The 26,352-nt window shown below is 42.2% G+C and overlaps 1 protein-coding gene across 1 annotated transcript in view; it reads right to left on the bottom strand.

Annotated features, from left to right (window-relative positions):
- The window catches only part of OARD1 (O-acyl-ADP-ribose deacylase 1), a 39,004-nt gene that overhangs the window by 12,121 nt on the left and 531 nt on the right, over positions 1–26,352 (bottom strand). Inside the window, exons 3-4 of the mRNA XM_063453139.1 lie at positions 12,335–12,479; positions 10,290–10,348 (exon numbers count right to left, since the gene is read on the bottom strand). Coding sequence (XP_063309209.1) covers positions 10,290–10,348; positions 12,335–12,479 — 204 coding nt within the window. The remainder of the gene's footprint in view (positions 1–10,289; positions 10,349–12,334; positions 12,480–26,352) is intronic.

The following is a 26,352-nucleotide window of genomic DNA, read 5'->3' on the forward strand; positions in this document are numbered from 1 at the left end:
CAGTTGGTTGACATCTCACTCCAATTAGCTCTTGGAGACTAATTTTATTAGTCTAGGGGTTCACATACTTTTTCCACCTGCACTGTGAATGTTTACATGGTGTGTTCAATAAAAACATGGCAACATTTCATTCTTTGTGTGTTATTAGTTTAAGCAGACTGTGATTGTCTATTGTTGTGACTTAGATGATGATCAGATCACATTTTATGACCAATTTGTGCAGAAATCCATATCATTCCAAAGGGTTCACATACTTTTTCTTGCAACTGTATAATATATATATTTTTTTTACATTTATTAGCATTTTTTTAATTTTATTTTAACAGAAGCAGGGAGACTGCCTGTCAGATTAGGCAGTCCCCCTGCAGGCAGCACTGTGGACGCCTCTCTCAGAGCGATCACCATGGCCCGCGGGAGCCTAATTTGCCGAGGGGGGACTGTTGGGGCTGTCAGGCAGCCCCCCCAGACTGGGAGCAACACTGATCGCCGGCGGGGGAATGCCGGCGATTGGGTAAGTATTAAGGAATGCCGCAGACGTATTAGGTACATCTGTGGTAGGGAAGGGGTTAAAATGATACATTAGAGTTATATATCTACCTCATGAACACAAATAAAGAGAATGTCATGATTACTGCATCTTCTTGACGCCTACACACATATTGGTGCTGTGCATCATTCCAGCACTATATTTTACGTGACCAATCCTACCCTGACACCAAGTGCCAAGTGCAGAACACACACTATTTGTGCACTCAAACACCCGCATTGTGTTTTGATGCCAAGCCGATCTGCATCAACTAAAGTACATAGGCAGTATACACCATTTTTGGCTTAGTCCAATTGAAGTCTACCTGGGGCTATTTAAGGCCATAGGTCTCCCTGTGTCTTCTCTCTTCATGCAGGTTTGCTTTATAGTTCAGATCTCAGTAATGTCAGTGGTTGAACTGTGTGCATACAATTGTTGTTAAGAGGGACACTCTAGGCATTGTGTCAGTTTAATTTCATTAAACTGGTTATAGTGTCTTGAGTCCCCTGGTTCTGTCATTACATTCAGCATTAAACCGTTTTTAAAAGTTTTTATGTTTTAATGCTAAATGAGAGCCATCCCATCTGTGCTGCTTTGGTTAAAGAGGAAGTACTAGTTTGAGCAGCAATGGGCAACTGTGATAGGCTTAAATCAGTCAGCTGACACTCTCAGCCAATTAGAGCTCCAACTGATGATATGAATGGGGTAGGACAATGAGGAAGTGAGTAATCTCTGCCTTAGCCACACCTCCAGAAAAGGCCAGACTGTGGGTTGCCATTGACACAGAGTAAACTGCTCTTATGCGATTTAACACTGAATAGATGGACAGTGCCAGGGGACCAGAGGCACTATAACCAATTAAAAGAGATTACGTAAATGGTTATAGTGACTACAGAGTCCATTTAAGGAAGTATTTCTCTGAAGTGACGAAGTGTGGCTAAAGAGGTAGGCTTATAGTGCAACATTCTGCAAAAAAATTATTTCATACAAAAGCTATAAAGATTTGTATGACATTTTGAGGCAAAAGTGCACTAAAGTTGTACTGGTGCACATATAATTTACACACACACACACACACACACACACACACACACACACACACACACTCTAAAACCAAAGTCTGTGGGAAAATGTTTCCAACACAATGCTCTTTATGTCTCACACAAGCCAATAGAAATAAAGAACTTCGGATTAGGCAGTTGTATTTGTTGGTAGTAGTCATATGGATGAGCAGAAAGACACAGAAATAACCAAGTTGCTGGTTGGAGGTTATTCCATAAAAGTGAAAAGGTTTATACATTTTAATCATATATACAGTATGCTTATTTCCATATTGAATATATTTTTACTTCTCAGGACTTCCCTTTGAAGTTCCTGATGGGCTACACAGTGCTTCGAACCTGGTCCAAGGAGCTCCGAGGCTCCACCAGTTACTTTTATATTTGGTTGTGCAGAAGGCCTGTGTGGAATAGGGATAACGGAGGATGGTGTTGGAGTGGTTTGGTGCATTTCTTGTTATTGATTCAGGTTTTCTATACTGCGCCAATAGTGTCAGTTGAAGTAGGACAAGAGACATCCTTACACAGTGTCCAGTGAAATTTGGGACCTGGGAGGGCTGTCCATTTTCACCTTATTTGCTTTGGCAGTAGCAATCCAGTGTACTCCAGACATTAATGAAATAACAGTGAGCAGTGAAACAAATGCAATTTTTGGATTTAAAGTAAATCCCTTAAAAATTGAGGCTCTCTAGGCATGTTTAAGGTAAGTAGAATGTGGTGAAACATGGACTATTTTAAAACTTAATTCTCCCTGCGAGAGCTATATCACTTAGGCTTAACACCTAAGAGCGCCTCTACCTTCACAGGCATTTGACCAAGCACCAAAGCATGTGGAACTTCGGACCAGCCGCATCCCTATCCAATGTCCAGTCAACTTGCCCCTATGTTTTACTCCACTTCCCGTCATGCCAGGAGAGCTCTATTTGGAGGGGAGGTACAAAGGACTAAAAGGACCAATCACTCTCTGAGAACCAAGGGGAGGTCCCTTTTGTTTGTCCGCAGCAGATTCCAATAATTGACCGGCCGAACGGACACTATCCTGGAACTAATTTTGGCACGAACTTTGTTATCGGCCAGTACAATGTCTACCACGGTGGCGATTTGTCTGTTCTCCATGGATCAAGCCACTATTTTGCCAACTTTGGCGCTTGTATCAAAAGCTATCCGTGGATATAGGATGTGTTGGATTTCCTGCTTATTTTCGGGGTATTTTATGTTATGCCCTCTATATCCGGGAGATAATCCTCTCAAGGGAAGGCTAACTCAATTATATCCAGGACACAAAGGCAACTGGACAGGCACTGTACGTGTTGATTGGAGACCCCATGCTGGGGGTCTGTGCATAAAAGGCTGCATTTGGTTCAATAAAATCAGTTGTACTCCCAGAATTATGTATCGTCTAGTTACTGGGGTAAAAAGTTATAATCAATCAGCACTTCTTCCAGCTACGAGGAGAAGCCAGCGGAGTTACCTAGTTGGGGTAGTGGAGCTACACTACAGAAGCACATATGCTCACTTCTAATTTTAAATGGCAAAGACAGCCTTTAATTCTGTTAGGCATCCAATTGCCAGTAGTGGTTTAAAAGGCTTAGAAATTACATTTCATTGAAAGGGACATGCCTCACTTTGAGACAAAGCTTTAGCTTTAAGTTGAGACAGTTGCTTTACTTTTCAGACAAAAAAAAAAAAAAAAGAAAAAAAAAAAAAAAAGGTTCTCATTTACCGGCTACTTCTTCCTTATGCTTTTCACAGCCACCACAGGGGGACACCGATCTAACCAGTGCCCTATACCTAGGAATGCTGAAAAAAAAATGCATCGGGCATAGCTGACAGATTTACACACGTACAGTTGATCTCTTCACCTTGCAACATCCTGATAAGGGAGAAGTGAGGGAGTCTGATCATTGGGATCATGAAGAGCAGGCTCCAGTATTGTGTTTCACTCTCCTGCTTCTGCACAAGGATGCCCTACTTCTTTCATTAGTGAACTGGTCTGAAACGGAGCTGGGTAGGTAAGGGGGGGGGGGGGGGAGGTAAAGGCTAATGAAACTTCCCAAGCTGAGAGGCATGCCCAAAAGGCATGCAATACAATCTGTTTTTTTTAATAGAAAGTTTGTAAATGTTTATTACATAATTTTCAAAGTTTTTCATGCTTTATTTTGGTTTGTAGAACTGTTTAACCCCTTAAGGACACAGCTTCAGAAGTTTGTCTTACCCTTAAGGACACAAGCAATTTTTGCATTTTTTTTTTTTATTATTCTTTATTTTGGGTGTACACGAGATGAACAAAATGCCGGTGTGTGCCACAACAGCGACATCCGGTAGAGTAGGTAAACATTGGCATTACATGTCATGGCATTCGATATACAGGCACATTTTTATAATATTAATATGATTTCTAGAACAGTAGTTTAGGTACACGGTTGGTTTCACATATGGTTAGCATAATACGCATGCCTTGGAGAAATTTGATATAATAGCAGACTTAAACGTGCAGCGACAATGAAACAGTTAAACACACAGGTTGTGGTTGAGGGTGGTGCTGCATAAGATGAAAATAAAAACAGTATAACCGAATATAACTCGCCATGGTTGTGAAGTATCTGACCAGCATATGACATTAATAAAACAACTCTGGTTGACAATATTACACATAGAAAAGGTGTCACTGGTTGCCATTATTATACATAGGTAAGATATCACTGGCTGAACGAACATATGAGAGAAATTCCTGTTTGCAAGCATTAAACATGTTAATGCTATCACTTTTAGCCAGCATGAAACATAGGCAAGATACCATTGCTTGATATGGCCATAGTTCCCTGTGGCTGGCAGGTTGCATTATGGTGTCCTTTTAGCCTATGCCTGACAGGGGTAGACCTGACAGCCAGGAGGGGCGAAGGTGTTCCCGTCCGGAGCCCGCTGTGCACCCCATGAGGTTAGTCCAGTGACCGCTGTCTCATGGGGCCATTACTCACAGGTGGGCTCAGTTCTCTGTGGGGAGCTGTGCAGCCTTGTGGTGGCAGGTGGTTCCTCCAGCCTGGGGACTGCTTGGACAGTAGTGGCCTGTTCCCACGGATTAGAAGTCTCGGGAGTCCTAGGGTTTTTCCTGTAGGATCAGGGCGGCAGGTGCCAATCTTTGTCGGCATAGGTGTCCCCCTGTTTCTCCGGTCTCCTCGCTGTCGTGTCTGTGGCCGGTGTCTCCGCTTGTGATTGCGTCGGGCTGCATTCTTGGGCCTCCACAGGTGTTTCCGCCAGCGTAGGTTGCTTGGGTACATTTCACCTCTTGTGGTTCCGATGCTGAGTGGGCCTGTGTCGGGGGCTGCACCCATTTGGGTCTCCATTTTGCGTTTTGTGGAGTCCTCCCCTCTGCCAAGTTGTCGTTCCCTGTGTATGTTGGGCCCAGTGTTGGTGGTAGGGCACTGTGTTTCTGTTCCAGGCTTGTCCAGAAACAATTGCAAACAGCCTTGAACCTGGCGATGAAGTCTGCTGCCCAGTCGCTGGGAGTTTGTCGGTCTGAGTGCCATTTTGATTGGGCCTTGTGGTCTCTGCTTATCTGCTGTAAACCCAGGGTTATTTTGTAGCTTGGTCGTCTTAGTCTGGGTAGTTGGACCGGGATATTCCCCACCGGTCCTGGGGGGGAGGAGGGGGTGATTTGTCGGGGTCCTGGTTACCGTTATTGTGCCCGGAGAGCGGCCGTCTCTCTGTGGCTCAGCGTCTGGTAGGCCTCAAGCCTCGGCATATCAGTTAGGGTTTGAGAGAGGCACCGTTTGATGCGGCGGCCCCTCCCGGTCACGATTGTCGTGGTCTGCGGTTAGTGGGTCTTAATGGCTGGGTAAGATGCCCCGTTTTCGATTCCCAGGCGTGGGAGCTCTTGCCTAGCACGTCTTGGGCTGCTTGGCTCCGCCCCCCAATTTTTGCATTTTGTGTTCAACTTGCATCTCTCTAATTTATTGTACCAACACATGTTATAGACCATTTAGACGACAAAAGGAGCTTTAATTTGATGTGACATATACATATATAAGTCCTCATTTATATAAAAAAATAAAAAAATAAAAAGCAAAATAATGGGAAAAAGTCGTTTTGGCAATAATAATGAGTGCATAACATGTCCAGCTTAGAAAAAGTAATTTAAAATCAATTAGTTTATGTGTCTTCATTTACAGAGTACATAATATGTGTAGGATTTTAAGTTACCGTATTTATCGGCGTATAACACGCACAGGCGTATAACACGCACCTCATTTTTAGAAAGAAATTCCAGGAAATTTCCCCCCTCATCCCATAGTATTCCCCCCCTCATCCCATAGTATTCCCCCCTCATCCCATAGTGTCCCCCCTTTCCATAGTATTCTCCCCCCTTTCCATAGTATTCCCCCCTCCTCCCATAGTATTCCCCCCCTCCCCTCCCATAGTATTCTCCCCCCTCCCCTCCCATAGTATTCTCCCACCCTCCCCTCCCATAGTATATAGTATTCTCCCCCCTCCCATAGTATTCTCCCCCCCCTCCCCTCCCATAGTATTCTCCCCCCCTCCCCTCCCATAGTATTCTCCCCCCCTCCCCTCCCATAGTATTCTCCCCCCCTCCCCTCCCATAGTATTCTCCCCTCTCCCCTCCCATAGTATTCTCCCCTCTCCCCTCCCATAGTGTACTTTCCTCCCCCTCCCCTCCCATAGTGTACTTTCCTCCTCCTCCCCTCCCATAGTGTACTTCCCCTCCTCCCCTCCCATAGTGTACTTTCCTCCCCCTCCCCTCCCATAGTGTACTTTCCTCCCCCTCCCCTCCCATAGTGTACTTTCCTCCCCCTCCCCTCCCATAGTGTACTTTCCTCCCCCTCCCCTCCCATAGTGTACTTTCCTCCCCCTCCCCTCCCCTCCCCTCCCATAGTGTACTTTCCTCCCCTCCCATAATTACTTACCTGTCCTGAAGCGTGGGCCGGCTTCACAGCGTGCACCGCGGAACAGGAACTTTAATTTAAGGTTCCGGTTTCCGGCGGGACTGAAAGGAAGTGTGCACACTATTGTGCACACTTCCTTTCAGTCCCGCCGGAAACCGGAACCTTAAATTAAAGTTCCTGTACCGCGGTGCGCGCTGTGAAGCCGGCCCACGCTTCAGGACAGGTAAGTAATTATGGGATATCGGCGTATAACACGCACCCACGATTTTTCCCCTATTTTCAGGGGAAAAAAGTGCGTGTTATACGCCGATAAATACGGTAATTTTAAAAGTTGCAGGTCACAAACTACAAGTTCTAAAATAAAATTTCAATGTGAAACAATTTTAGAAGTTGGTATGTTTGTACTGGAAGTTTAATACCCATCACAGAAAACAAAATTGCCACACAAACGTATATATTTATATAAAGTAGACCTCAAAGGCTATTTACCCAAGGTTATTTTGACACTTTTTACGTAGCCATTTCATTGTCAATCTCTGCTAAATATTGGAGTAAAATTGTGTTTTTTCTCTATTTTGGCATGTACACATATAACACTGTTTTTGTAATATGCATTTCATAAACCTGTTGTGTGCTATTCCTGTACAGAGAAAAGTTAAGAACAAGCCAAGGTGCAGGGAGTCAGAAATCATGAAAACGATTTCTACAAGCAGAGTCAAGAAACCAGATATTAGGATATTCGAGGTACGTGAGCCGAGTCAATATTAGGAGAATGGAGAGTAGTCAGTTAGACGAAGTACCAAATAGAACAACCAGATATAAAGCACTATTGCGAACTAAGAAAATAACTACAACAAGGCAAAGTCCTAGGTGTGAACCAGCCTTTTATAGGTTGGCTTTTTAAATTGGTAGCCACGCCCCCAAAACGGTCGAGTACGGATGTTTTGGCGGGCCATGACGCCGGCATGCACGCGTCTGTCCTGTCATAAGAGGGCGGAGCTACAGCAGCCGGCGTTGGAACCACTGGAGTGGAGACTGGAAGCAGGTATATGGCCAGAAATGTCAGGGAGCATGACACAGACACAATTTTGTGAAGTTACAGTGCTGTAAAAGAGACCTGTCAATTTCAGATTTTTAAGTGTGAATTTTAATATATGGTTTTGATGGGTCCATATTCTATTTTGAAATATTTTAGCAGGCTGCTTATTCCAACTACCCCAAAAAGGCATACTATTTCTTAAAGAACACAACCAAGGGTATTTCAAAAGGCATATTTTGAACCTTAGCGTGGGATAATTTTTCCCACTAGCTTGTATCAAGTGTAGTGGTAATAAGAATTTTTTTTCTGCCATTTTGACACACAGTGAGTTTGTACTGTATATTTTGCAAACCTTTTGTGTGCTACAGCTTTGTAATACTTTGTATGTTGCTCAGCAAAGTTGGCCGAGTACAGCAATACCACTGTATGTACCTTTGCCAGGTATATGTGGACTTGAAGGGGCACATTTCAGACACAGCCATTGCAGGTTTTTTTTTTTCGGTTTTTTTTTACACTGTTTCCATACCCCACTTTGGAGTTATTTGAGCAGGCTACATATTCCACTACCCCATAAAGGCATACCAGGGTAATTCAAAAGGCATATTTTGAACCTTAGTGTGGGATCATTTTTTCGCTAGCCTGTACCAAGTGTAGAGAAAATATGAATTTTTTCCCTTTTTTTAAAACATTTTTTTAATTTATAAAAAAAAGTAAACTTTTACAAAAAATTCTTGCTTTTAACAAATTTTTTTAATATTTTAAAACTATGTTTAAACTTTTTAAAAGTTACATACTTTATAAACTTTTTTTTATTTTTTATTTACTGTTAACACCTAACAAGCCTAAACGTAAATCCCCCATTTTCTACACAAACTGCTAACCTCCCTAGCTAAATAATTAATGTTTTACAAATACTTAACTAACTAAATAAATTGCAGACATTAATCAAAGGACAGGGAAGGGGTTAAATTGTATTTGAAAGGGGTGAGGAGGAATGGGATTTTACAACTAACCTGTTTTTCTTTAAAGCAAGAGACAGACAAGTACCGATCTGTCTCTGTGCACTTTCACTGCAGCACGTGGGATCGCTCTGATTCCGGGTGAAACTGCCCACAGCAGTGTGTCTCCGTGTCTGTCAAGAACATTAACCCCACAATTGCCGCAATTGTGGCAATCTGGGGTTAATTTTAACGCATGATGGACCCAGCCCATCATGTGTCCTTAAGTGCTTCCCCAATTCTTCCTTAAGGGGTCAAAGTGTTTGTTTGCTGGATAAAAAAAAATATCTAAATAAATAATAGCCAAGTAATGCATGTCTCTTTAGGGAAGGTTGCTGCCCCTGTTCAACAATTTAATTTAGGCAGATTATAGTAGTAAAATAAGCGGAGGTGTCCACTGGGACATGATGACGGGCTTCGGGACAAGTGAGGGGAGGGGGGTCGGAGGTGTAGAGGTTGACTAGGCTGGAGGGGGGAGGAAGGGAGGGAAGACAATAGAAGCAGACGGACACACAAACACGGGACATTCACACAGCAGAGGAGAACGGCACGATAAAGCACACAGGGAACTAATTCCAACATGGAGGGTAGTGGGGATAATACCACACACGCCACAACAAATGGGGGGACGGGGACAAAGCCAGAACACTTTGAACAAACGAGACAGAGAGAACCACACGCTAGAGGGGAACACTGCTTAGACAAACGCCACATATGCAACTAGCAATTAGATAGTAAGCGGAAAACACAAAACCGACAGCACTCTGTATCGAGTACCCCCTAAATAGGGAACGGGGGGATATCCCTGGCACAGATCTCACAGGGAAGAGGCGATAGGGGGAGGGCCGCAAGCTAGGAAAGGGTACGCAGAGGAAAACCCTATAAGGGGGGTGGAAATTAATACTACGGTTTCAGTTGACAACATTTTGGTTATAAGTTGAGACAGTTGCATATACTGTTATTTAGGGCCACCAAGAATGGATGGACTTTGATGAGCAACGTGAAACATGAAACAAAAAAACAGCTATACGCCAAACATGTATAAGCTTGACTTGTCAAATCTAATTCACACTAACTGTAACGTTATGTAAACCTTGTTTCCACAACCCATGTATGTAACCATACTTGCTACAATAAAAGCATGAATAACTAAAAAATATATATATATATATATATATATAAAAAATCAGTATAATAACAATCACTTCTAATAGTTCACACAGTTTACATCAAACACTGGCCTCAGACTCTTCCACTATCCAATAACATATACTGTACATACCATATTCTTCTTGAAACAGTAATAAACAAACGTCCAAAAATCTAACTCCAAAAAGTCATGTTCTACTAGCATGGCCTGCAGTAAGACGTTTTGCGTAAACTAGGGGTCTTCAATCATGAGTTATTCTTCTACTGTAGCAATGCATGCCGTCTTGAAATTTGTTTTACTTGCTGGTTGAATGGCAACCCTTAACAGTTAAATATATTGCGTATGTGTACCCTTATCCCTCATGAGTACTTTCTTTGTCAGATGCTATCTAGATTTTAACACAGATATGTTGTACAGTACGAGTTATGTGGATAAACGATAAAGTTAGAGGAATAAATAATTATCACTACTAATTCCTTTGATAAAGTGTGGAAATTATAAAAGGAGATGTATTGGTATAACTGAATCTGTTTTGGTAAGGTCTTTTTTCTGTACTCCAAGTTTGTTGTTCCCTAGTTGCCACCCTTTTTGTCCAACATCTTATTAGCTTGTCTTACCAGGTAGTAAATATATCTTCCTCCATGTTCCAAAACTGCAACATCACCTTTCTTCTTATCTAGAAATACATAGGAATATTAAAAGGAACACTCCACACAAAAAAAAAATAAAAAAATTAAATAAATAAAAAAATATATATATATATTCGATTAAATTTATACTTGTAGTATATCTAAAAGAGCTTGTAAAAGCTACAGGAAGAGACTTAAAGGAGATAATTAGAAGCCTATAAATCTGTGCCCTTTGCGAATGTGCTGCAACAGTGGTCAGCAAAGCGGTTGAAGGCAGCTGTGCTTAAGTAGAATTCTCCAGCCACTTATGTTAGCTGCAGGGAGCTAACAGAAAGTGGAAGAAAACCTTGCAGGCTGTTTGTGAAGTGCTCTATATGTGTGGAGTGGTCCTTTGAGTACATGTAAAGAAACATAAAAAAAAAAAATCAATGCCTAATGCCTTTGATATAATTATAAGTATCATATCAAGACAGACCAATATTTTGATTCCCAGTGAGTATCTATATTAATTTAGTAGCTTTTTTTTTTTTTTTTAAAACAGTCCTCTGTTATTTTTCTAAAGATCATTTGTGGTTTATATTGCCGGGCCATTTTCTTTGTGGGATTTTAAACATGTCCTCTCTATATTCACCCCATAGACCTAATTAGGAGACTCCATATGTATATATTTCCTTCTGTTACGTGATGGGTTTATTATTATTTTTTACCGATTATTTGAGTCCTTGAATAATTCTGATTTCAATAAAAAAATAAAAACAAGTGTGTCCAATTTTGAATAAACTTTCCTTATTTTTTTATGGACTTGCTCATTACCATTTTTCCTCTTTTAGAAGGGGTTCTTTGGAATTAGTTATTATTCTAGAATAGAAAATAAGCATCAAGAAGAGGAATAGATAACATGAGGGTGAATGCAGGAGAAATTTCAATTTATGTTTCAGGTTTTTAACAGTACAAACACCGGTTATGACATCCAAGATTTCCCAGTGTTCACATCTCAAATTGTGGAATACAACAAATAAAATAACGATCAAAGCGTTTGAGTCCAAGACACCATGCAGCAATAGAAGGAAGTAATCTTCAGGTAAGTTTTATCTTTTACCAAAGCTTAAAAATCTCTGTTAAACCAAGTTCAAGCTTACCCACATCCAACATCTAATGCAGTGGTTCCCAAGCCAGTCCTCAAGTACCCCCTAACTGTGCAGGATTTAGGGATTATCCAGTTTTGTCTGATGTGTTTTAAGAAAAAGAAATAATAAATAAATAAATAAAACACTTTAGACATAGCAGGATAGTCCCTAAATCCTGGACTGGTAGGGGGCACTTGAGGACTGGGTAGGGAACTCATGATCTAATGAGATGTAGCTTTCTGGTTTTGGTTCCAAGTAACATGGATTAGAGTGAAAATAAACCCCTATATTAAAACACACTAAACCAACACACAAATAAAGCTTCTTAATTCACACACACTAATAATATACACCTCCCTGTATGCACACGTAGGAAATCGTTTTGGGCACTGAACATTATAATAATTAAAGGGACACAACAGTCACCAGAACAACTAAAGCTTAATGTAGTTGTCCTGGTGAGTATAGCATGTCCCTGCATGCTTTTTAAAGTAAACACTAACTTTTCAGAGAAAAGGCAAAGTCAGTGTTTATATTACTGCCTAGGAACACCTTTAGTGGCAGTCATTCACACTTCCTAACGTACAGAGTCTACACCCTCTGCATGGATGCGCTGAACTTTTCCTGTAGAGATGCATGGATTTAAAATATATAGGAAAAGCATTGGATTGGCTGGTATAGTCAATTTTGATGATCTCAGTAAAGGAGGCAGATTTGGGGCGGAGCCAGCACTGGAACAAAGGTGAATTTTAATGCTATTTAAAGGTGGGCAGGTACCTAAATATTGGTTTTAAAACTATAGGGATTCCTTTAACTTGACAATAAGACATGGAAGATACCAGTTTTATGTACAACTAATACCTGCAGCAAGCAGCACTGTGCCCCTCTCCTGGAAAAAAGACTTACTTTGACTTTTCAGTTCTTCAACTCTTTTGAATCTTTTCTTAAACTGCAAAGCAATCCCAGCTCCCATACGACAGTCAGCACTGATACAGTGGGCAAGGGAGTCTGTAGAAGGACAGCTGAAAAGATCCCCTTTGACATCATTGATCTGTACAAGAGACAGAAATAAGGTTAAATTCACAGGACCAGGTCTTAAACATTTTATGTTACATAGTAACATCATTATAAAATGTAAATAAGGGAAATGTGATATGCATTGCAAGGGTGATGACCCACATAAAAAACACAATTTAGTTATAGAAATTGTCTAACACCGTTATAGATGTAAGAAAGCCCTTAAGGGTTATTTGTGGCTATTAAGATGACTCACTGATGGTATTGCATGATGGATAAGTATCTGCCTGTACTTTGAGGAAACCATTCATTCCTGACGAAATCCCCAACTATATTTGCTTGAATACAGTCACAAACATTGCCTGTAGATCTTCGGACTTGTATCACTCTCCTGCACAATAGCAAACACATTGAATTCTGCTGCCGTCAAACATTACTTTGATTCATCAGTCCAGCGCACCTGTTGTAATTTTTCCCTGTTTCTTTGTTTTTATGCATAGCCGAATCGCTTGGCCTCAGCTATGCATATCTCCGCATACATCAGCAGTATGGCTTTTTGGAAGCAAGTCTTCCATGAAGACCACTTCTGAACAGACTTCTCTGGACAGCACATAGGTATACCAGGATTCCACAGTTTTTTTTGGCCAATTCTGAGCGGATTCACTGCTGGACATATTCCAATATCAAACGGACATAAACAAATGTGTATCATCTGGCGCAAGAAGTTTCTTTGACTGACCACTGCGTCTACTGTTCTCAAAGTTGCTCATTTCTATGTGCTTGTTTTGAGTTAATGGTGTTTAAACTTAAAACAGACAGTATAGTCACCAGAACCACTACAGTTTGGGCTGATTAGGGGCAAGGGGAAAAGGGATAACTTACAAACACTGTTTGGTGGGTGGGGGGGGGGGGGGGGGAGAGGAAGAGTGGGCTATATTATGGCCACCTTCTTCCAATTGTCTTAAAAACTTCTCCGCCCTTCTATATTTCCCCTTGTTCCCCAACTGTCACCCATGAGTGAGGCTGGGAGGCGAGGACTGTTGTGCCCCACTCCCATTAACCCCTTAAGGACCAAACTTCTGGAATAAAAGGGAATCATGACGTGTCACACATGTCATGTGTCCTTAAGGGGTTAAAGGATCAATCTGGACCCCTAAAGTATTTTAGCTTGATAGAATGTGTAGAGTGCTTCCTCATATTACAAGAAGTACAATGACAGAAATTGTCACTTTTATTGGTTTTCAATCAGACAGCAGGTTCTGTTACTTACTGGTTTGTTTAAAGGGACACTATAGGCACCAAGACCACTTCAGTTCATTGAAATGGTCTGGGTGCAGTGTTCCTTTTGCACTTAGTGCTGCAATGTAAAACACTGCAGTTCCAGAGAAACTGCAATGTTTACATTGCAGCTCTAAGACTGCCTCCAGTGGCAGTCACCCAGAAAGCCCTTGGAGGCGTTTCCTGGATTGAAAAGGACCTTTGGTCCGGTATCTGACGCTGGATGTCCTCATGCTCTGCATCAGCTTCAAATTTTTCCCTATAAGAAATCACAGATTCAATGCTTTCCTATAGGAAAGTCTAACGGGCCAGCAGTACTCGCCGCTCATGCGCATTAGTGCTCGGCACAGGACGTTGGAGGAACGAAGCGTTAACCCAACGCCGAGAGGCATCAGTGCTTATTATTAACACTGGATAGGGCAAGTAAAAAAAGCAATTAAAATTTTTATTTCTAAAGGGGAGCGATAGTGCCACTATAGTATCCCTTTAAATCTGTGAAGCTAAACTCAAGACGAAGACAATTTCCCAGAGAATATGCCTTGCAAAGATTGAGCCGCATCAGAAGGTCTGTGATGAAACAACCACATAAAGTATGGGGTGGGGAGGAAAAGGGTCTTGCAGTCAAGAACAGCGGGATAACAATAACAGAATGCCAGCGGACAAAAGTGGGGCAGTGCTGGTAAAGGGTGCTGTGCGTGTGGTTTTGTATGTGTTTGGAGACTGCTTAAGGGATTGCATGTATGTAAAGTAGGCTGTTTAAAGGTGTGCCATGTGTGGCTAGGGGCAGTAGAAAGTGCACGTAGGGGCAGTAATGTATGTTTGTGTAAATGCTGTAATACGTGTGATGTAGTGTAAAGAGGTTGTTGATCCAAGGAGAAATCTGATTGCAATTACTAAGTCAGGAGGGATTTTCTTTTCTTTTTTTCATAATTAGAAATAGCTACAAGTAGTGGGTTATTTGACTTTTTTTGGATCTAGAGCATAAAAGAATAGGCTTCCAGGTTGAACTTTATGGACTTTCGTCTTTTTTTTTTTTTTTTTCAAACATACACAACTATGTTTGGGTATAGTGGGTGTACACGGAGTGTAAAGTGCACATGTTTATAGGGGGTATAGAGAGTGAGGAGTGTGTGCATGGAGGTGAGGATGGGGGCATTAATAATAAAGATAAAAATAAAATAAAAAAACATTATATTCCTTGTCCCTCTTATTACCTACTGGGGCTGGGCATGCTGATCCTTGTTGGTGTCATTGAAGAGGTCTGGGTGCACTGACCCAGGCCAGTGGCGGAACCAACGTCGGTGCAGCTGCTGTGGTTGCACCGGGGCCTGACGGCTCAGATAGCTCATTTGGTGGCCCATGCAATTTGAGCCACCAGATGTGTAATATTGCTTTAGAAAGAAAGAAGTGGTAGAGTCTCAATAAAATGAGACTCAGGGCTGGTTTTGAACACAATATATAGGAAATACTTAATTCATATTATGACTAAACAATTAGCACTGAGCACTAGTGGAGAAAATTGTCCATTGATATGTTTTAAGGCCGTAAGGCCTGTATTTGTGGGAGGAGTTAAGCGTTCCATATAAACGCTACTCCCCCCCTTCCTACCTGCCGTACGCACGCTGTTCACCTGGCCTGCTCACCTCCCTCTCGTCAGCAACTTCCGGGTCTTCTACAGCACGCTTCCGGTCCCATCATTCCTTGCGGCTCTCTCACCGGCTTTCGGCCACACGCTCGCAACACAAACTAATGAACGTCAGGTAATCGGCGAGAATAGCCGCTTTCGGCTATTCCCGCCGTTCTTTTTTTTCCCTAATGTACCTACGATCACACGCACATATGAGACTGTGAACGGAGGGCAATTCGGCTGTTTGTTTGTTTGTTCGTTTTAATTCATAGGCACTATAACCTACCCAGAACGTCCTGTACATTCCTATTACAAGAACTTGTTGTACTTACTGCACACTGCTCGGTCAATGAAACATAGCTTCTGAATGTTCATGAGGTTCTGGGAGTGACTTCCTTTTCCTCTTGGGGTAAATAGATAATACCCAGCTGAGCCTCTTTGGAGTGGCCCCGCTTCCATTTTAACAGGGGCATATATGTTTGGACAAGATTGCCTCACTTAAACAAGGCCATCAGGCCTTAAACAGTCTCTGAGGTCTGTAAGGGCATAATCCAGAATGTACTCCTGTCCTGTCTGGTCTCTTAGCACATAATGGTCACTACAGACCTTGTAAACGTTTTAAAACTCATTAATCAGTAGTGGTCTGGCTATGAAGTGGTACATTGCATACTGTCAGTGCCTGGTATATAGGTACTCCCTAATGAATAGCCCACACACTCGCAATTATACCGTGGGCGGCGGGTCTAAGGCTACTTGGCTGGAAGTACTCCTATGCATCTCAGCAGTGTATCTAATGTAATGTACTTTTATCCCAGAGGGCTGACACCCCCATGACCCTCATGCTCCATTACCTCTGTGGCTGACTAAGCTCGCAAAAATCTGTAGTGCCAGGTCCAGCACCCTCCCAAACCACCTGCAGACCCACCCTCAGGCTTCTCACTATTGGCTGATAGGTACCAGTTGGTGCACTGAAGTGTTGGAGAGGGCTGCTAGATTTACTACCTAATTTTATTATATCATGCACGACATATTGGCTACGGAAATTTTCACTCCTACTTTCCATCATGTTTTTCTTATATCAGTGCAATATTTCTAAATTGGAGATTTTGGGCATACTTTCCATTATGTTTTAACGTATCAGTGCAAAGTCCTAGTTTATTCGGCAAGTATCTCCACCTAGTGGTTTGATGGTATTTGCTGTTTATTCTGTATAATGTGTAGCTTCTCTGCCGTCCTGTTTTCAGGTTGTTAATGGTGTTTCTTCTATTGGTGCATCCCACGTAATACCACTAAATGCCTGACGCTATGCATGTACTGTTTTATTGGGTCAAGTTAATCTAACTAACTAAACACTGTATATGTTGGATTTGTTTTATCTCCCAGTTTACGCTTACACTTACGCATCTCCTGTTATACATGCATCGAATTACCTCAGGTTCAGGCGTAACCGCCATTTGACATTCCCCGCTGATTTCTATTAATGTTGCATACTGTCATTTGTTACCATTAGACAGTCACTAGGTCGCTATTATCACCTATTTCTATCAGGTACAATTTTGTTTCATCCACACTTCAAACAACCGCCTCGACAAGGCCACGTTGTTACACGATGAGGTATCGAACCGACAATCACTGTTACTATTTGTTTCATTTTGTCATCTGCTAGCAGTAGACAATTACTGGTTCACTATTGCCGCCTGTTTCTATCTGGTATAAATGTGTTCGTTCACATTTCCTACAATTGTTACACAATTGGCCTTTGTTAAACGATTATCACCTGTTTCTATCAGGTTTAGTTTCATTGTGTTTCCTAACAACTGCCTCTACCAGGCCACGTTGTTACATGTTTGGGGTACGGGGGCTTGATTCCTGCCTTGCCTCGTCAGGCCACGGCTCCACTCCACAACTCTTCATTCGTACTCACTACCCGTAACAATCGTTTTGTTACTCACTACCTTGATAATTTCACCCTCCTCTCTCCGTCAGCTGCCACGACGTTTTCTTGGCACAACGCCTTCATTTCATCTCCTTTCAGGTTTATATGGTAACCATCATGAGAATCTTCAGCACTCTCGGGGTCTATCGATACTGCACTATCAGCTATATCTCCATAGTACTTCACTATACTGCACATTATTTTCCTTCCCTCGACTTCAGTTCCTTCTTCTTTCTTCCTCCTTTCTCTCCCTTCGTTTCCTCTGTCTCTATCTGGGAATATCCGGGTATCTATCATTTACTACAACTTGGGTTTCCAAGCACGTTACGTTACCCCCTTATCAAGCCCCCGTCTAGGGTCAGAGAACTGGCTATCTAGGGTTAGGAGCTGGCCTTAGCTGTACACCGTAGCTGGTCCCGCGAGGCCAACTCCCCAATCTCAACACGGAGATTTCGCCCCTCGGCCCAAATCATAGTTAGTGCCTCGCATTCACCCACCTATCGGGTTTATAGTTAGGGCCTCACCTGACACGGCCACACGTTTTGGATCTTTACTGTCACCGAGAGGCCACCACCCCGCCACCACGCTAGTGGCTCGAGCCCCACGCCCAAATCATAGGTAGAGCCTCTCACCAGCCGTTTGGCTACTAGCAGGGCCTCACTTGTCACGGGGTAGTGAGCTTTTCGCTTCGGTACTAGTTAGCCAGCCAGTTCTATTTTACTTAACCATATTGTTGTTGTTTGAGTCCATTGTTGTTGTCATGTTCTTTTTCAGGATGTCCTACATACGCAACGTCAGACGAGGGATTGCAACATTTTCGTGTCTATCAGGGCCGACTATCCATGAGTCGCTCAGTCTCGTACCTCACCCAACTCACATCTCTCAGGCATAATCTGCATTTTGGCATCCCCTTCCGGTCACTCGGCTGTTGGGGCTCGACACAAGTTATCATCTAGAACTTTATTTGTTTGCTCTAGGATACATATAACAGAATCGTGACATTCTTCCAAGAAGCAGTGGAGCAGGACTTCCACAGGCATACTGATCACCCTGTAGTCTTTTCTAAATTTTTGCCACCTTTTATTCAAACCTTCATACGTACATGATCGCACTATTCCGAACTGACATACACGTTTCTGACAAGCCTTTCAAACCATACCCCATTTCTTACACAAGATATCAAAGATAATTGGTTATCGCTTCACAGTAACGTACGTACACAGATGGGAATACCGGGCAGTATCAGACTCTCTAAACAGCATTCGCGCCACACAACCAGGTCTTAAATCTATGTGCCTGCAACCATACAAGGGTTCGGGAACCCTACAACTCCACGATCACAACTAATCAGACAGGTAAGTCATGTCTCCCCAAGGAAACTTTAAGAAGGTACAAACACTACACCGCGTCACGTCAACGTTCGAACCAGACAATCGAGACACTTAACCACTAATCACTCCCTATCTACTTCTAAATACGATTCTACGTTCACATTCCGTCATTAGAGTAAGTAGGACCACTAGCTGCTATTTTCACATCCATTCTATAAGAACGACATCCAGTAGCAGTACGCCGGAACAAACATTAGAGGCACTAGGAATCGGCTATATATTATACAGGAACATTCCCAACACAGGAGTAGCAAGACATGGATTTTATATAGTGCTAGAAGTGTGTTTTCTGGCATTTCCTTTTGCCCTCTTTTTCAGGCCTACCCTCTACGTCGGTTCCGGCACACCACACCGACTTAATTCCAATCACAAGGTACTTCACTATACGATATTAACCGACCACAAGTTTTAAGGCCGTAAGGCCTGTATTTGTGGGAGGAGTTAAGCGTTCCATATAAACGCTACTCCCCCCCCTTCCTACCTGCCGTACGCACGCTGTTCACCCCACCCACCTCTCCCTCTTATACAATTCATTCAGGGGGGGCCCTCTTTTTCAGGCCTACCCTCTACGTCGGTTCCGGCACACCACACCGACTTAATTCCAATCACAAGGTACTTCACTATACGATATTAACCGACCACAAATAATATATATTGTATATATTCCAGGAAGTGCCTCAAAATTGATCAAATAAAAGATACTTTATTATGATTCTGCTAAAAGGAAGGGGGCACTATAAATGGAATATCAAAAATAAGAAAATAATAATAGAATATATCAAAAAGAATGGACAAAATATCTATAGAGGGAGAGACAAAAACCTTAAAGTTGTAATAGAATGGTTAGCCTCAAAACAATGAGGTAAAATAAATAGCCAAAAAACAGGCAGTCAGAGGATAACAAGAGGGATATAGAGATATATATATATATATATATATATATATATACATATATACATATACACACACACACACACACACACGTTTTAAGGCCGGAAGGCCTGTATTTGTGGGAGGAGTTAAGCGTTCCATATAAACGCTACTCCCCCCCTTCCTACCTGCCGTACGCACGCTGTTCACTCTCAGTGACAGCCGAACTTCCGGTCCTCGATCAGGCACTTCCGGTCCTCGCCTTTTGCGGTCCGGCTTCCTCTCCGTTCCCCCTGCTCCTCCGCCAAGGTAATCGGCAAATAGCCGCACTCGGGCTATTTGCCGTTCGACGCTTTCCAGCAACCGTGAGTCTTCTCATTCCGGTCCCCTCCACATCGCTGTGGTCGTGGGAGACCGGAACACGCATATCGAGGATGCTAACACATCACTACCTGGCTGGTACAGGGGAAATCGCAAATGTACAGCATGCCAAATGTATTATGTGTTAAACCTATTTACAGAGGTCTACATTAGTTTACTCTAAGCTGGTAAAACTAATTCCTTTATGGCTTTCATCGTTTTGTAGATCCCAGCATCATTGTCAGATATTTTTCCAGCTCCTGGTTGCCTGGGGCATCAAATCGTGGTGTAATCAGATTTATGTCTACTTTGTTAAGTGTAGTACACATTAAGCAGTAGATGTTGGTGATTCTTTTAGGCCAACCAAAATGGGTTTGTGAGTCGGTTACTCATTCATTCAGTCATCTATGTTATTTTGTTTTATATTTTGTGATCTTGTACTTGTCATTAGAAATCAGCCATTAACATTTGAAAATGTTTTAAAATAGCTTAAGTGCATATGTACATAATTATATAGAGTAAATGTATTTATTTTCAATATAGACTGTGTTGAGAATTTGGTGGGTTTTGTTGGTTTTTACACCTTGATAAGACCGTTTTATTTAAGAAGAAGTATCTTTGTGCGTTAAGGATTTAACTGAATTTACTAAGTGGTTGTGATTTATTGTGTTAATTGCTGTCTCATATGCACTGTAGATCACTTCTACATATTGTCACATTCCCAGTATGCTCAGGGCTAAATACTTAAAAACCCATTGGAATTGCCTGCTATCATTCCAGGGATTAACGCCTATTGTGTGCAGCTAACTGGGCTCCTTGCCAGCCGTTTAACCCATTGCAGGCCTGATGAATTCACTGTGCATGCAGGTGGCCAATTATTACCAAACAAGGTTAATGCACAACAGTCTTGTCAACTTAATCTATGCTAAATGGTTAGGTTGTATTTTATGAATTTGTTGCTACTTGGTAGTCACATAAATCTTACCAGGGACCACCCACGCTCCCCTCTCGCCAGCACCTAGGCGGTCACTTTCAATCACCCGTCTGGGGGGGTCGGGGTCCTAGACCCCCCCCTCACCCCTTCACGGACTCATTAATTTCCGGTCCAAACGTTATCTTGCTATGGTTATTTTATATATTAATCCACTTGGGTTCAGACTCATGTTGTTATAGTGGCTATGCTTTTCTACGGAGGGGGTAAAGGAAGGGATGCCAGTAATTTTATCATATCATGCACGACATATTGGCTACGTAAGTTTTCACTCCTACTTTCCATAATGTTTTTCGCATATATGCGCAATATTTCTAAATTGGAGGTTTTGGGCATACTTTCCATTATGTTTTAATGTATCAGTGCAAAGTCCTAGTCATTCGGCTGGTATCTAGACCTAGTGGTTTGATGGTATTTGCTGTTTTATTCTGTATAATGTGTAGCTTCTCTGCCGTCCTGTTTTCAGGTTGTTAATGGTGATTCTTCTATTGGTGCATCCCACGTATTAACACTAAATGCCTGACGCTATGCATGTACTATTTTATTGGGTCAAGTTAATCTAACTAACTAAACACTGTGTATATGTTGGGTTTGTTTTATCTCCCAGTTTACGCTTACACTTACGCATCTCCTGTTATACATGCATCGAATTACCTCAGGTTCAGACGTAACCGCCATTTGACATTCCCCGCTGATTTCTATTAATGTTGCATACTGTCATTTGTTACCATTAGACAGTCTCTAGGTCGCTATTATCGCCTATTTCTATCAGGTACAATTTTGTTTCATCCACACTTCAAACAACCGCCTCGACAAGGCCACGTTGTTACACGATGAGGTATCGAACCGACAATCAGTTACTATTTGTTTCATTTTGTAATCTGCTAGCAGTAGACAATTACTGGTTCACTATTGCCGCCTGTTTCCATCTGGTATAAATGTGTTTCCATTCACATTTCCTACAATTGTTACACAATTGGCCTTTGTTAAACGATTATCACCTGTTTCTATCAGGTTTAGTTTCATTGTGTTTCCTAACAACTGCCTCTACCAGGCCACGTTGTTACATGTTTGGGGTACGGGGGCTTGATTCCTGCCTTGCCTCGTCAGGCCACGGCTCCACTCCACAACTCTTCATTCGTACTCACTACCCGTAACAATCGTTTTGTTACTCACTACCTTGCTAATTTCACCCTCCTCTCTCCGTCAGCTGCTACGACGTTTTCTTGGCACAACGCCTTCATTTCATCTCCTTTCAGGTTTATATGGTAACCATCATGAGAATCTTCAGCACCCTCGGGGTCTATCGATACTGCACTATCAGCTATATCTCCATAGTACTTCACTGTACTGCACATTATTTTCCTTCCCTCGACTTCAGTTCCTTCTTCCTCCTTTCTCTCCCTTCGTTTCCTCTGTCTCTATCTGGGAATATCCGGGTATCTATCATTTACTACAACTTGGGTTTCCAAGCACGTTACGTTACCCCCTTTTCAAGCCCCCGTCTAGGGTCAGAGAACTGGCTATCTAGGGTTAGGAGCTGGCCTTAGCTGTACACCGTAGCTGGTCCCGCGAGGCCAACTCCCCAATCTCAACACGGAGATTTCGCCCCTCGGCCCAAATCATAGTTAGTGCCTCGCATTCACCCACCTATCGGGTTTATAGTTAGGGCCTCACCTGACACGGCCACACGTTTTGGATCTTTACTGTCACCGAGAGGCCACCACGCTAGTGGCTCGAGCCCCACGCCCAAATCATAGGTAGAGCCTCTCACCAGCCGCTTGGCTACTAGCAGGGCCTCACTTGTCACGGGGTAGTGAGCTTTTCGCTTCGGCACTAGTTAGCCAGCCAGTTCTATTTTACTTAACCATATTGTTGTTGTTTGGATTCATTGTTGTTGTCATGTTCTTTTTCAGGATATCCTACATACGCAACGTCAGACGAGGGATTGCAGCATTTTCGTGTCTATTAGGGCCGACTATCCATGAGTCGCTCAGTCTCGTACCTCACCCAACTCACATCTCACATCTCACAGGCATAATCTGCATTTTGGCATCCCCTTCCGGTCACTCGGTGGGGGCTGGACACAAGTTATCATCTAGAACATTTTTTGTTTGCTCTAGGATACATATAACAGAATCGTGACATTCTTCCAAGAAGCAGTGGAGCAGGACTTCCACAGGCATACTGTTCACCCTGTAGTCTTTTCTACATTTTTGCCACCTTTTATTCAAACCTTCATACGTACATGATCGCACTATTCCGAACTGACATACACGTTTCTGACAAGCCTTTCAAACCAAACCCCATTTTTTACACAAGATATCAAGATAATTGGTTATCGCTTCACAGTAACGTACGTACACAGATGGGAATACCGGGCAGTATCAGACTCCCTAAACAGCATTCGCGCCACACAACCAGGTCTTAAATCTATGTGCCTGCAACCATACAAGGGTCGGGAACCCTACAACTCCACGATCACAACTAATCAGACAGGTAAGTCATGTCTCCCCAAGGAATTTAAGAAGGTACAAACACTACACCGCGTCACGTCAACGTTCGAACCAGACAATCGAGACACTTAACCACTAATCACTCCCTATCTACTTCTAAATACGATTCTACGTTCACATTCCGTCATTAGAGTAAGTAGGACCACTAGCTGCTATTTTCACATCCATTCTATAAGAACGACATCCAGTAGCAGTACGCCGGAACAAACATTAGAGGCACTAGGAATCGGCTATATATTATACAGGAACATTCCCAACACAGGAGCAGCAAGACATGGATTTTATAGTGCTATAAGTGTGTTTTCTGGCATTTCCTTTTGCCCTCTTTTTCAGGCCTACCCTCTACGTCGGTTCCGGCACACCACACCGACTTAATTCCAATCACAAGGTACTTCACTATACGATATTAACCGACCACAAGTTTTAAGGCCGGAAGGCCTGTATTTGTGGGAGGAGTTAAGCGTTCCATATAAACGCTACTCCCCCCCTTCCTACCTGCCGTACGCACGCTGTTCACCCCACCCACCTCTCCCTCTTATACAATTCATTCAGGGGGGCCCTCTTTTTCAGGCCTACCCTCTACGTCGGTTCCGGCACACCACACCGACTTAATTCCAATCACAAGGTACTTCACTATACGATATTAACCGACCACAAATATATATATATATATACACACACACACACACACAATTAATCTACCCTATTGCTCCTAGATGGAACACCTTCAAGGGTGTTCTATGCTGTCCCTATTAATATAAAACAAGGAGAAAAAAAACAGTAGAAAATACTTGACAGAGCAGCATATATAAGAGGAGAAATACAGATCAAAAGTATAATCCCTGTAGCTCCTAAAGCAACACCTTCAAGGATGTTCTATACTATCCCTAAAGGAGAGGAAGGAAATGAAAAGGCTACCTCTGCCTGTCTCCCCTCAAATTAAATAAATCAGTGCTGAAAATAAAAATAAAATAAATCAAAATCAAACACCTAGTGCCACCATTGTGAAAAAACGTGTGAGCTTAACATGAACCCGACGCGCGTTTCGGTGCGTCTAATGCACCTTCGTCAGGGGCTAAAAAGCCGTCGGGTTCATGTTTAGCTCACACGTTTTTTCACAATGGTGGCACTTGGTGTTTGATTTATTTTATTTTCAGTATAGTATAGAACATCCTCGAAGGTGTTTGCTTTAGGAGCTACAGGGATTATACTTTTGATCTATATTTCTCCTCTTATATATGCTGCTCTGTCAAGTATTTTCTACTGTTTTTTTTTTCCTTGTTATATATTAATAGGGACAGCATAGAACACCCTTGAAGGTGTTCCATCTAGGAGCAAGAGGGTAGATTAATTGTAATATATATATATATATATATATATATATAATCCCTCGTTATCCTCTGCCTGCCTGTTTTTGGGCTATTTATTTTACCTAATTGTTTTGAAGCTAGCCATTATATTACAACTTTAAAGGTTTTTGTCTCTCCCTCTATAGATATTTTGTCCATTCTTTTTGATATATTCTATTATTATTTTCTTATTTTTGATATTCCATTTATAGTGCCCCCTTCCTTTTAGCAGAATCATAATAAAGTATCTTTTATTTGATCAATTTTGAGGCACTTCCTGGAATATATATATACAGTATATATTATAGATCAATGGACAATTTTCTCCACTAGTGCTCAGTGCTGATTGTTTAGTCATAATATGTATTAAGAATTTCCTATATATTGCGTTCAAAACCAGCCCTGAGTCTAATTTTATTGAGACTCTACCACTTCTTTCTTTCTAATACTTTACTGGTGGATGTGGAATCACCATCCTGACCTTTGTGTGTTCCACTCCCACAGCCTTGTGAGTTGTAGACACACGTTTAATACTTCACATAGTGTAATATTGCTTTACTGATTAACAGGGGCTCGATCGGACACCACTGCCCTTTAAGAGCCTTACTGGGCACCTGTAATAGTCTGCAACCTGGGAGGAAATGATACCCTATCACTTCCTCCCAGCATCTTACTGATCACAGGGAGGGAGGAGGCGTTGGAGGAAAAGGCACAGGCAGCATGGGGGGGAAAAAGACAGGAGCTGCTGCAGACAGATCCTGCTCCCCTAAACCAGCAGCATCGTCACAACTCCAAGCAAACCACCCTCCTGGAAAAGAAAGGGAGGTGAACAGGAGGTTTAGTGAAAAGAAAAAAAATATATATATATTGTATGTGTCTGTGTATATGTATATCTATGTATTTCAGGCTGTGCATGTATGCGTCAGTGTGCGTGTATCAGTGTGTGCATTTGTGTGTTTGCGTACATGTCAGGTTATATGTACCGGTATGTATCAGTGAATATGCGAACATCCAAGCAAACACCAACACAACATGCAAACACCATGCTCCAATCTAACACAAACATTACATACAAACACCCCCCTGCATTCAAAATCCAAAAGTATATACAAGACTCCCCTTCACTCAAAACACAAATACTACACACAAATGTACATGCACATATAAAATAAAACATTATATCCGTACAATGCTTTCCTATGTGGCAAGCCCTAATGCGAGTGTAGCAATTGCTGCGCATGCACATTAGGTCCTGCCTACCGGCTGACGTTGACACAGCCTCACCCAGTGCTGAGGGATATCAGGCTGGAATCAGATAGGTGGTAAAGTGGTTTCTAACCCCCTTCTGCACCATGTGTGGGGGAGGGGAGCTCTAGAGAGGGGGCACTATAGTACCAAGAAGAAAAAAAATAAACTTTGTTTTCCTAGCATTAGTGCCTTATAAACTGTAGTTGTTCTAATGACTATAGTGTCCCTTTTGAAGCCCAAGTACTTCCTGATTAGTTTACACTTCTCTGCAAAATAACCAATACTTTGCAAGGAACACAGGAAGTTGAAGTGTTTTTTGTTTGCTTTTTAAATGTAATCAG

Source organism: Pelobates fuscus, chromosome 1 (assembly GCF_036172605.1).
Source record: "Pelobates fuscus isolate aPelFus1 chromosome 1, aPelFus1.pri, whole genome shotgun sequence".
Taxonomy (NCBI): Eukaryota; Metazoa; Chordata; class Amphibia; order Anura; family Pelobatidae; genus Pelobates; species Pelobates fuscus.